At 42.6% G+C, this 13,766-nt stretch overlaps 1 protein-coding gene across 3 annotated transcripts in view; it reads left to right on the forward strand.

Annotated features, from left to right (window-relative positions):
- Nucleotides 1–13,766, forward strand: part of LOC140727040 (arylsulfatase D-like) — a 99,471-nt gene that overhangs the window by 14,809 nt on the left and 70,896 nt on the right. For all 3 annotated transcript variants that reach the window (XM_073044228.1, XM_073044229.1, XM_073044227.1), the window contains exons 5-7: nucleotides 1,519–1,942; nucleotides 9,401–9,537; nucleotides 11,295–11,432. In XM_073044228.1, coding sequence (XP_072900329.1) covers nucleotides 1,519–1,942; nucleotides 9,401–9,537; nucleotides 11,295–11,432 — 699 coding nt within the window. The remainder of the gene's footprint in view (nucleotides 1–1,518; nucleotides 1,943–9,400; nucleotides 9,538–11,294; nucleotides 11,433–13,766) is intronic.

Here is a 13,766-nt window from a genome sequence, read left to right on the forward strand (position 1 = left end):
ATGAATCTGATAGTTATTCAGGTGTTCAGAGGTTGTTAAGATTGAGTGAGTTCGGTTTCCTCTGGGTGAAAGGTCACCAGGAGGAAGTGGGATATGGTGTTGAGCCAGATCAGTCTCATTGAAAGGTGGTGCAGATATGAGGGTCTGTGTGGACTGGACTGGGTTAAATGGCAGGTACCCTCCCCTGGAAGGATGTTAGCGTTATAAGTACGGGCTTTAAAATTGCAGAGTGAATTTAGTGATGATGGATGTTCACAGGGTAAATGCAAGCAGGCTTTTATCCCCACTTAGGTTTGTTGTGACTAGAAGGTCATAGGTTAACAGTGAAAGGTGACATGTTTAGGCGGAAATGAGGGAAACCTTTTCACTCTGCGAGTGTGGAGCGAGCTGCCGGGGAGGTGGTGGATGCGGGTTTGATTTCAACGATTATGAGATGTACGTGGGTGGAAGGGATATGGAGGGCTATGGTTCGTGTGTGTGTTGATGGAAGTCGGCAGAATAGTAGTTTATCATGAAATAGATGGGCCAAAGGTCTTGCTTCTCTGTAAGTCTACTGGAATTTAAACGCCCCTATCTGAAGTAGTGGGATTTGAGTCAAGGGCCCAGGCTTCTGAATGCTGTTAAGACATTGGAAGCTGGCCAATTAAAGGAATAAATAATGAAACCTTTGAAGAAAAAGGAAGCTCTTCTTGGCTATTACTATAATGTCCATACTGGAAACGTTATAAAAGTACAGCTGAATGAAAGATAAAATTACCATCTGGGGGGGGGGGGGGGGAGAGGGAGGGAAAAAAGCAGAGAAACAGCATTGGGACAGATTACATTGGTTCAGGGAACTATCATCAGGGTTACCTTCAATTTGAAATGACATAATTGAGCTCTCTGATGTAAAGCTGATAGCCAGATATTAAGTGCATCAACAGCCCCTCTCCTCAGTCAGCCACTGACCCACCACTGGACTCAGTGTCTAGACACAGGATGGCTGGTCAGACATAGCTATATTGTATCCTGCTTTGCGCCTCAGGAGTGTGGGTTTCTGGGGCTTTCTGAATCACAGAAGAACCAGCTATCAGCCAGCCAATATGGCCCATTGGTTATGGTTCCATTTAGCGGGTCAAAATCATGTTTTTCCTAATGCAATGCTTTCTGATTGATACTATAAACTAATCGTGCCCTTTATATCCCTCTCCCCGGGGAAGGGAATTTGAGGTGAAGATCAGAGAACATAGAATATCACAGAACAGTACAGGCCCTTCAGCCCACAATGTGCAGACATTTTAATCTACTCAAACATCAATCTTACCCTACATGGCCCTCCATTTTTCTGTCATCCATGTCCCTAAGAGTTTCATAAATGTCCTTAATGTGTCTGCCCCTACTGCTACCCTGGCGGGGCATTGTACACTCCCATCACTCTATGCCAAAATAAAAACACGCCTCTGACTTCCAAGGTGTGTAGGATTACATTGGAAAAGTTTACCTTGAAAGATTAATTCAGAAACTTTTCTTTTTCAACAGGCAAGTGGCACCTGGGTGTAAACTGTGAAACCAGGAATGATAACTGTCACCACCCACTCAGCCATGGCTTTGATTACTTTTATGGCATGCCGTTCACCAATGTCTATGATTGCAAGCCGGGAAGTCAAAGCGCCATTTTAGCGGATGTACAAACCATTGTCTATCTGATCACCGAAGTGGTCTTTGCGGGGTTTTTCACCCTGCTGGCTTTAAGATGGACCGGCTATATATGCGTTGGTTGGAAGTGGATCATATGGCCTGTGGTGTTTTATTCCCTGCTCTTTGGGTCTTGGTACAGCGTGTTTGGATTCCTGAGACTCTGGAACTGCCTGGTCATGAGGAACCACCAAGTCGTCCAACAGCCATCAAATCTGGAAACCCTATCGACAAGAATGACCGAGGAAGCTCTGACATTCATTGAAAGGTAGAACAAACTTAAAAACTGGAGAAGTAAAAACATTGGGTAAAGCTGCCTCACCACTATAGGTTCAATCCTGATCTTTGGTGCTGTGGGTAGAGTTTGCTCATCCTCCCAGCCACCACTTGGTGCTGCATAGAACATAGAACAGTATAGCACATGAACAAGCCATTCAGCCCACCATGTTGTGCTGAACCAATAACATTAGTAACTAAATGGCTAACCAGACTAATCTTTTCTACCTACACGATGTCCATATCTTCCCATTTCCTTGACATTCATATACCTATCTAAACATTTCCTAATAGTTTGGAATAAGTTCCTTGACATTCTTTGACATTTAACCCTTGGAAAAAGATGTTGTCTGTCTACTCTATCTATGTCTCTCATTATCTTAGAAAAACCTCTATCAGATCTCCCCTCAGCTTCTGCCACCCCAGAGGAAACAACCCAAGTTTCTTCAACCTCTCATTTATAGCACGTGCCCTCTAATCCAGGCAGCATCTTCCCCAAAGCATCAACATCCTTTATATAATGGAGTGGCCTGAAATGTCTGCTATACTCCACATTCGGTCTAATTTGAGTTTTATAAAGCTGTAGCATAACCTCCTGACTTTTGAACTCAATGCCTCAAATAATAAAAGCAAGCATGCCATAAGCCTTCTTAACCAACTCATCAACTCATGTAGCCACTTCCAGGAAGCTATGAACTTTGACTCCAGTTTCTTTCCCCATCCCTAAGACAAAGTGGCAAAGGACTTCAAGGACGTTATCCCTTGGAGTGTAGGGGGAATGAGTAGAGATTTGACAGAGGCACACATAATTATGGGGGGTACAGATGAGATGAATAGAAGTAGGGTTTTTCTAGAGGTGGGGTGAGACTAGAACTAGAGGTCATAGGTTAAGGGTGAAAGGTGAAATATTTAAAGGGAACCTGAGGGGGGCCAACTTCACTCAGAAGGTGGTGCGAATGTGGAACGAGCTGCGAGCGCAATTGATGGATGCAAGTTTGATTAATATATACAGGCGTCCCGCACTTTACGAATGTTCACTTTACACCACTTCGCTTTTACAAAAGACCTACATTAGTAACCTATTTTCGCGTTACAAAGAGGATTTTTGCTTTTACGAAAATTTTTCCCATATAAATTAATGGTTTTTTGCTGTATGCCATTTTGGCTTAAGAAAGGTTTCATAGGAACGTTCTACCTTTGTAAAGTGGGGGAGACACCTGTATACAGTATAAAAAATGAAGATAAATACATGGATGGGAGGCTATGGTCCAAGTCCAGTTCGATGGGACGGAACAGAGTAACTATTTGGCACACGAGTGAATCTGCAGATGCTGGAAATAAATAAAAACACAAAATGCTGGCAGAACTCAGCAGGCCAGACAGCATCTATGGGAGGTGGTAGTGACGACGTTTCACACTGAAACCCTTCATCAGGAGGGTCATCCTGATGAAGGGTTTCGGCCCGAAACATTGTCACTACCTCCTCCCATAGATGCTGTCTGGCCTGCTGAGTTCAGCCAGCATTTTGTGTTTTTAACTATTTGGCACAGACTAGATGGGCTGAAAGGCCTATTTCCGTACTCTGGCAAAATGTGGCACTATGACACTATAATCTCTAACCTCTGGGAATTTGATAATAATTTCAAAGAAAATAAGTTTTATGGCCACAGGGGAATAGGACTGATGGGATTGCTGCCCTGAAAGGATATCCATTCAAGGTGAGTGGAGGAACCTTTAGGAAAGATGTCAGAAGTAGGTTTATCTACAAAAAGAGATAGGTTCTTGGAATGTGCTGCAAGTGGTGGCAGTAGAGGCAGAATCAATAGGATCATTGACAGAGATGGCAGAGGAACTGGTTGCGTATTTTGCATCAGTCTTCACAGTGGAAGACATCTGCAGTATACCGGACATTCAAGAGTGTCAGGGAAGTGAAGTACGTGCTGTGAAAATTACAATTGAGAAGGTGCTCAGGAAGCTTAAATCTCCTGGACTAGAGATGTAGAGAAATTACTTTAGTCAGAGGGTGGTAAATCTGTGGAATTTGTTGGCACGAGCAGCTATGGAGGCCAAGTCACTGGGTGCATTTAACGCAGAGATAGATAGGTTCTTGATTAGCTTGGCATCAAAGGGTATGGGGAGAAGGCAGAGGAGTGGGGATGACTGGAAGAATTGGATCAGCCCATGATTGGATGGTGGAGAAGACTCGATGGGCCTGAGATTCATTTTCTTGCGAGCATACTCAACAAATCCATAATAGAATAAAAACCATAATGGAATCATTGAAAGTCCATTTGCCTTTTGTTCACCCAGTGTGCAAAAGACAACAAACTGTGCAAATACAAAAAGAAATACTAATAATAAACAAATACCTTGAACATGAGATGAAGAGTCCTTAAAAGTGAGTCCAAAGGTCGTAGGAAAATTTCTGTGATGGAGCAAGTGAAGTTGGGTGAAGTTACCCCTTTAGTTCAAAGCCTAATGGTTGAGGGGTAATAATTATTCCTGAACCTGGTAGTGTGAGTCCTGAGGCTCCTGTACCACCTTCCAGATGGTCACAGTGAGAAGAGAGCATGACCTGGGTGATGGGGATCCCTGATAATCGATGCTGCTTTCTTGTGAAAACGCCCATTGGAAAGAGTTTTACCTGTGATGCAGTGAGCCATATCCATTACTTTTTGTAGGATTTTTCCGTTCAAGAGCATTGATGTTTCCATTCCAGTCTGTGATGCAGCCAGTCAATATACTCTCTGCCACACATCTATAGAAGTTCGTCAAAGTTTTAAATGTCATGGTGAATCATTACAAACTCCTAAGGAAGTAGAGGCTTTGCTGTGCCTCTTTGTAATTGCACTTGCGTGTTGGGCCCAGGACACGTCCTCTGAATGATTACATCAAGGAATTTAAAGTTGTTGACCCTCTCCACCTCTGAGGCCTAGCTCATCAACATCTGATTTCATGCTTCTTAAGTCAATAATCAGCTTCTTGGTCTTGCTCATTGAGTAAGAGGTTGTTGTTGCACCACTCAGCCAAATTTTTAGTCTCCCTCCTATATGCTGATTTATCCATAAGACCATAAGACAGACGAGCAGAATTAGGCCATTTGGCCTATCGAGTATGCTTCACCATTCAATCATGGCTGATCCTCTTTTTTCTCCTCCTCAACCCCATTTTCTGGCCCTCCTGTAACCTTTGACGCCATGTCCAATCAAGAACCTTAAATATCTGCCTTAAATACACCCAATGACCTGGCCTCCACAGCTGCACGTGGCAACAAATTCCACAAATTCACCACCCTCTGGCTAGAGAAATTTCTCTGTATCTCTATCCTGAGGCTGTGCCCTCTTGTCCTAGACCTTTCTCACCTTGGGAAACTTTATTTCCACATCTACTCTGTCTAGGCCTTTCAACATTCAAAAGGTTTCAATGAGATCCCCCCTCATCCTTCTGAATTCCAGCGAGTACAGACCCAGAGCCATCAAATGTTCCTCGTATGATAACCCTTTCATTCCTGGAATCATCCTTGTGAATCACCTGTAGACCCTCTCCAATGCCAGCACATCTCTTCTAAGATGAGGAGCCCAAAACTGTACACAATGCTCAAGGTGAGGCCTCACTAGTGCCTTATAAAGCCACAGGATCATATCCCTGCTCTTATATTCTAGACTTCTTGAAATGAATATTAACATTGCATTTGCCTTCCTCACCACAGACTCAACCTGTAAGTTAACCTTTAGAGTGTTCTGCACAAGGACACCCAAGTCCCTCTGCATTTCAGATTTTTGGATTTTCTCCCCGTTGAGAAAATAGTCCACATATTTATTTCTACTACCAAAGTGCATGACTCTGCATTTTCCAATATTCTATTTCATTTGCCACTTTCTTGCCCATTCTCCTAATCTGTCAAAGTCCTTCTGCATCCTACCTGTTTCCTCAACTCTACCTGCCCCTCCACCAATCTTTGTATCATCTGCAAACTTGGCAACAAAGCCACCTATTCCATCATCTAGATCATTTATATACAACATAAATATAAATGGTCCCATCACTAACCCCTGCCGAACACCACCAGTTACTGGCAGCCAACCAGACAAGAATCCTTTTAATCCAACTTGCTGCCTTCTTCCAATCAGCCAATGCTCTAACCATGTTAGTAACTTTCCTGCAATACCACGGGCTCTCAACTTGGTAAGCAGCCTCAAGTGTGGCACCTTGTCAAATGCCTTCTGGAATTCCAAATATACAACATCCACTGTATCCCCTTTATCTATCCTACTTGTAATCTCCTCAAAAAACTCTAACAGGTTCATCAGGCAGGATTTTCCCTGAAGGAAACTAGGCTGACTTTGTTCTCTCTTGTCCTGTGTCACCAAGTACTCCATCACCTCATCCTTAACAATTGACTCTAACATCTTCCTAACCACTGAATGTGATTTGCACCACTCTAACATCTTCTCAACCATCGAGACATAAAATTAGTCAGTTTTATCACAGGTACTAACTCCATAGTATCCAAGACGTCTTTAAGGAACAGTGCCTTGGGAAGGCAGCATCCATGATTAAGGACCCCCACCACCCAAGACATGCCCCCTTCTCATTGTTACCAGCAGGAATGAGGTACAAATGCCTGAATGCACATATTCAGATTCAGGAACAGCTTCTTCCTTCTGCAATCTGATTTCTGAATGGACATTGACCATCAACACCACCTCGCTACTTTAAAAAAATTTATTTCTGTTTTTGCACCATTTATTTTACCGTAACTATTTTATAAATACTTACAGAATGTCTCTCTGGTGCTTCTCCGCTCTCTTCCCTGTACCTTCCCATTTTCCCAGCCATGATTCCCCTTCCCACTCTCAGTCCACAATAGAGACCTATATCAGAATTGTGTTTCTCATTACTCACAAATATTTATTGTAACTAAGGTACCTAATACTTTTGCACAGTCCTGTATATCTGGCAGGAACAAAGGATTTGTGGAATGGAGAGAGCAGAGTGCCACGTGAAGAGGTCCGGAACTGGTGGCAGAGGAGTGCCTGGGGTGGGAGTGGCATGGTGCAGATACACCCAGCCTTGTTACACCAGAGAAGGTCATTTAATTCCAAATAATTACTTTATTGATCATTACCAAATGTCTCTCTGGTGCTTCCTGTTCCCTCCTCTCTCCCTTTCCCTTTTCTCAGCCATGATTCCCCTCTCCCTGCCCCCTTCCATTGTCAATCCAAGATAGAGACCCATATCAGAATCAGGTTTATCATCATTCACATATGTCATGACATTTATTATTTTTTGTCACAGCAATACAATGCAATACATAAAGTTACTTAAGTACTGTGCAAAAGGCACACACACAAGACTTTTGCACAGTGCTGTATATTTATTAATTATTATTGTTTGGAATGTAATATGTAATGCATGTACAGTACTTTAGTAATTGTATGTATTACACTGCACTGCTCCTGCTGCAAAAACATTGTGACATGTGAGTGTTGATAAACTTGGGTCACTATATATATAGATGTGCTTTAGAGTTTTGCACAGAACAGTAGATGCAACATGATCTCCTTCTTCAATAGTGTCTTTCAGTGAAATACAAATCTGGCCCCTATGATCTCTTTGTATCTTAATGTTACTAGGGGGTCTACCATTAACTATATATTTTTGTCTTTCATTTGACCTCCCAGAGTGCAATACTACACACTTGCTGAATTAAACTCTATCAGCCACTTCTCTGCCCATATCTATAACTGATCTATACTCTGTGGCCATTATATTAGGTACACCTGTACACCTGCTCGTTAATGCACATACCTCATCAGCCAATCATGTGGCAGCAACTCAATGCATAAAGACATGCAGACATGGTCAAGAGGTTCAACTGTTGTTCAGACGAAACATCAGAATGGAGAAGAAATGTGATCAAAGTGACTTTGACCATGAAATGATTGTTGATGCCAGATGGGGTGGTTTGAGTATCTCAGAAATTGCTGGTATCCTGGGATTTTCATGCACAGCAGTCTCTAGAATTACAGAGAATGGTGTGAAAAACAAACAGAAATCCAGTGAGCAGCAGTTCTGTGGGTGAAAATGCCTTGTTTAATGAGAGAGGTCAGAGGAGAATGGCCAGACTGGTTCAAGTGATTGTAACTCAAATAACCACAGGATACTTTTACAAACTTTTTAATTTTTTTCTTACAAACTTGCTCTTCACTCCACGTTGACAAGTACAGTACAGTGCAAAAGTCTTAGGTATGTACAGTATATATAGTTAGGGTGCCTAAGTCCATCTGAATGAGGATGGGTTTGAAATAAATTAATAATGGAAAGGAAATAATTATGCTCAGGAAATCGGAACCTCTAGATCCTACCACTAAGCATATTTTACCTCTAGTCATCTCTCCCCACTGATCTTCCTTGTGACACTTAGTACTGCAAGCGGAGCAAATGTCACACCTGCCGCTACACTTCTTCCTTCTCCGCCACTTAAGGCCCCAAAGACCTCTTCTAGGTGAGGTGACATTGGGCTCATCTAATGTATCTGGTACTCCTGAGCAGCCTCCTTGTCATTGGTGAGACCCAATATAGACTGAGGGACCACTTTGTTGAGCACCTTCGCTCTGTCTGTCGCAAAAGGCAGGATTTTCATGTGGCACCCATTTCAATTTGACTTCTTATTCCTCTTCTGCCAAGATGAGTCCATCCTCAGGTTGGAGGAGCAGCACCTTGTATTCAGTCTGGGTAGCCTCCAACTTGATGGTATGAGCATCAATTTCTCTAACTTCTGGTAATTTCTTACTTCTTCCCTCGTTCTCTCATTTTTTCCCCTTCCCATTCTGGTTCCCTTCTTACCTCTTCTCTTCTTGACCTGACCATCACCATCCTCTGGTTCCCACCTCATTCCCTTTATTCCTAGGTCCCACTCTCCTCCCCTTCTTCATCAGCCTTTTACCTCTTCCAGTCATCACCTCCAGCTTTTTACTTCATCCACCCCATCTCCCCCACTCAGTCATCTCCCTCGTCACCTGGTCTCAACTATCACCTACCAGCTTGTTCTCCTCCTTTACCCTCTCCCTCTTATTCTGGCCTCTTCCCCCCCTTCTTTCCAGTCCCAATGAAGAGCCTCAGCCAAAAACATGTTCATTCTCCTCTGTGGATGCTGCCTGATTTGCTGAGTTTCTCCAGATGTGCGTGTGTGTGCGTGTGCGCGTGTTGTCATAAGTACCATGGATGCAGGTGGGAAAAAATTGAAATTGCAAGAAAATGGGGCAGCAAATAATCTCTGTAGCTGGTGAACAAGCTAAACAGGTACTGTAGTTGTGTATCTGAGGAAGGAGGCAGAAGTGGATTGTTTGATTGGGTGGGCTCGTTATATTCCAGGATAGTCCAACTATTCCTTCTGTATTGAGATTGACGCAAGCTATTCTAACACAGTCAATTTTTCATATTTTAGAAACCAGAAGAAACCATTTCTACTTCTCCTATCGCTACTACATGTTCATTCTCCCTTCTTTACCACCGAGCCATTCATTGGGAAAAGTAATCACGGTTCTTACGGAGATAATGTGGAGGAGATGGATTGGCATGTGGGTAAGTTCTCCCAAAAATAATGAGAAAGAGGTTCAGCAGGTAATGAAGTCAAGTTTATGGTCGAATGCACAAGTACAATGGAAAACTTACTTGCACCAGCATCACAGGCAGAGCATCAGAGACACAATGCTCACAAAGATAACATAAACATAATTTATGCAAAATTATACATGAAAGAACACAATTACAACCAAAAAAGAAGTCATTTGTAGTGCAAGTAATCAAAGTCATAGAACACTGCAGCACAGAAACAAGCCCATTCAGCCCATCTAGTCCATGCCAAACTATTATTTTGCCTAATCCCATTGATCTGCACCAAATCATACCTTTTTTCATAGCGGGGCTTGGGCCTCTCCATGGTGAATTAGAGAAGACACAGTCATGCATTTAATTTCATGATCTTCAGACTTTCTCTAAACAATGATATTTCCTCATCACCCTTTAGGACTCTTTTTTTGCAGAACTACATAAGTTTATTCATTCACAAGACACACAAAATACCAACATCAGGGAATTGCAAGACTGTTCAAATTAAAATCAAGTTACTACTATCTATAAAATACTCAGTTCGTTGAAGGGAATACTGTTCTCAGTAATCCCCAACTTCACCCATGGTGACCGTATGCTCCCACTCTAAGGACACTTGGGCACAAACATAACTCCAGAGGAGGGAGTCTGCTTGGGCAGAGCCCTCAACTGCCCATTGTCTGGACCCATGAGTGACCTTCTTGGCTAGACCCAGGAGCAAGCCCACCAGTAGATCCCCCGAGCAATCCACGCCCCTCAGTGCTGGGTGACCATATGTCAGGAGTGTGGGGCTAATCTGCAACCAGAACTTGATGAACAGCCCCTTCAGATACTCAAACAAGGACTGCAACCACTCAATTAGGACTGTCTTGGTTACACATTGTTTAATTAAACTTAGTCTCATCTAAATTCCTGGAAATATACGTTACCCCCTCCTCTAGGAACCTTGTTGGAAATAACGAACCAAGCTTTTGTTCAAGACATATCGTTAAAGAAAGCAACGTTCCTCCAGACCAAGGTGCACAATGCAGTACATGTAACTCACACACAAAACATAAAGAAATATTACCACAAATGTATTAAGAAATACTAAGGTGCACTTACGTCACAAGTCTAGAGTTGTGGTGGTGGTTGGGCCAGGGGAAAGTTGCAGGACTACAAGGATGAGTGGTATCACGTGAATGATAGGGAAAGTCATGTTGGATACTTCCATCCTCGTTTGGACTTTGAAGTCACAGTTGGGGCTGGAACTACTTATAGGAATATATATATACGCATACATATACAGTACTGTATTTGTTATTGTAAATTATAATATATTCAGTTCAGTTTCAGTTTATTGTCATTTAGAAACCACAAATGCAATGCAGTTAAAAAAATGAGACAATGTTCTCATTTTACATATTTTACAAATTTTACATATTTCACTGACCTGCAAAACTACAAATTTCACAACATGTCAGTGATAATAAACCTGACTCTGACTCTGAGCCGGGCTCCCAGCACCAACCTGTGAAAACCAGTGAAGCTTACAAAAGCAAGATTCCATCACAAGCCTGACTCCATCACGTGGGAGGACCCTGAGTGAAAATCGTAGCAACGTGCCCAGTCCCCAAATTTCAACCGAGACTGCACTTTGTAGCACAGAAAGACGCGGCAATCCAACTTCTAACCGCAGAATTGTCCACAAAACTCTTCCACTCTTAATCTTCTTTTTATGTTGATTCCAGGTCAGATTGTAAATTCCATCAACAATTTTGGCCTTGCAAATAAAACTCTCATCTATTTTGCCTCGGATCATGGTGGTGGCAGAGACTCTGTTGGAATGAACGGAGAGCTTGATGGTGGTTGGAATGGAATATACAGAGGTAACTGCTTTATGAAACATGTTAGACCTGGTTGACTATTACTGTTTCTGAATTCAAACCTTGCATGTAACTATTCCACCAAATCATTTTCCATTTTGGAAAGTTTGTTTAGAATAGTCTTAGTTCCCTTACCCCATACTGCTTGCCTCTACCTCCTAACCAAGATCCACAAACCAGACTGTCCGGGTGGGCATATTGTACCTGCCTGCTCTTGTCCCTCTAAAGCTGTGTCCTTGTACCTCAATTCCATTCTATCCCCCTTGTTCAGTCCCTTCCCACCAACATACATGATATTTCTCAAGCTCTCGATCTCCTCACTAATTTTCAATTCCCTGGCCCTGACCAACTCACTTTCACCATGGAAGACCAGTTCCTACACCATAAGACCATAAGATATAGGAGCATAATTAGACGATTTGACCCATCAAGTCTGCTCCACCATTTCATCATGGCTGATCCAATTTTCCTGTCAGCCCCAATCTCCTGCCTTCTCCCCATATCCCTTCATGCCCTGACCAATCAAGAATCTATCAACACGCAAGAGAAAATCTGCAGATGCTGGAACACACACAAAATGCTGGAGGAACTCAGCAGACCAGGCAGCACCTATGGAAAAGAGTACAGTTGATGTTTTGGGCCAGAACCTCTGCCTTAAATATATGTAAGGACTTGGCCTCCACAGCTGCCTGTGGTATTCCAAGAATTCCACAAACTTATCACTCTCTCGCTAAAGAAATTCATCCTCATCTCTGCTCTAAAAATGCCCCTCTATTCTGAGGCTGTGTCCTCCGGTTGTAGACTCTCCCACCATAGAAAACTTCCTCGCCACATCCACTCTACCAAAGCCTTTCATGATTCGATAGGTTTCAATGAGGGCACCCCTTGTTCTTCTGAATTCTAGTGAATACAGGCCCAGAGCCATTAAATGTTCTTCATATGACAAGCCATTCAATCCTGAAATCATTTTCGTGAATCTCCTTTGAACCCTGTCCAGTTACAACACATCCTAAGATAACAGTAAGATAATGGGCCCAAACCTCTCACAATACTCCAAGGGAGGCCTCACCAGTTCTTTATAAAGTCTCAACATTACATCCTTGTTTTTATATTCTAGTCTTCTTGTCATGAATGCTAACATTGTATTTGCCTTCCTCACCACAGACTCAACCTGCAAATGAACCTATAGGGAATTTTGGACAAGGTCTCTCAAGTCCCTTTGCATCTCAGTTTTTTGTATTTTCTCCCCACTTCAAAAATAGTCAACTCTTTCATTTCTTCTACAAAGTGCATGACCATACACCTCTTGACACTGCATTCCATCTGACATTTCCTTGTCCATTCTCCTAATATGTCTAAGACTTTCTGTAGCCTCTTTATTTCCTCAAAACTACCCGCCCCTCCACCTATCTTAATATCAGCTACAAAATTTGCAACAAATCCATCAATTCCATCATCCAAATCATTGACATATGACTTAAAAGGAATTGGTCCCAACACAGACCCCTGTTGAACACCCTTAGTCACTGGCAGCCAACTAGAAAAAGGCTCCCTTTATTCCCATTCCTATAACACTGAGGTCAGACTTACAGTTTTCTTTCTTCTGCCGCTCTTACCCCCCCCCCCCCACTTGAAGAGTGGGGTGATATTTGCAATTTTCCAGTCTTCCAGAACCATTCCAGAATCTAATGATTTTTGAACGATCATTATAATGCCTCCACGATCTCTTCAGCTACCTCTCTCAGAACTCTGGGCCATACGCTATCTGGTCCAGGTGACAGCCGCCTACAGACCTTTCAGTTTCTCAAGAACCTTCTCTCTAGTAATGGCAACTTCAAACAATTCATGACCCCTGACACCTGGAACTTCCACTATACTGCAGGTGTTTTCCACAGTGAAGATTGTTGAAAAATACTTACTCAGTTTGTCCGCCATTTCGTTGTTCCCCCATTAGTACCGATCCAGCATGGTTTTCCAGAGGTCCGATATCCCGTCTTGCCTCTTTTTTACACCTTATGTATCTGAAGAAGCCTTCAGTATCTTTTTTATATTATTGGCTAGCTTACTTACATATTCAATCTTTACCTTCTTATACAGTTCTAACCGCCACTAAGCAGGCCTTAAAGCTTCATTCTGACGAAGGGTTTCGGCCCGAAACGTCGACAGCGCTTCTCCCTATAGATGCTGCCTAGCCTGCTGTGTTCTACCAGCATTTTGTGTGTGTTGTTGTTTGAATTTCCAGCATCTGCAGATTTCCTCATGTTTGCTGTTCAGATAATAATCTGTTTTCCTGTTCTTGCAACCAAAGTGGATAACCTCACATTTATCCACATTAAA

Source organism: Hemitrygon akajei, chromosome 4 (assembly GCF_048418815.1).
Source record: "Hemitrygon akajei chromosome 4, sHemAka1.3, whole genome shotgun sequence".
NCBI lineage: Eukaryota > Metazoa > Chordata > Chondrichthyes > Myliobatiformes > Dasyatidae > Hemitrygon > Hemitrygon akajei.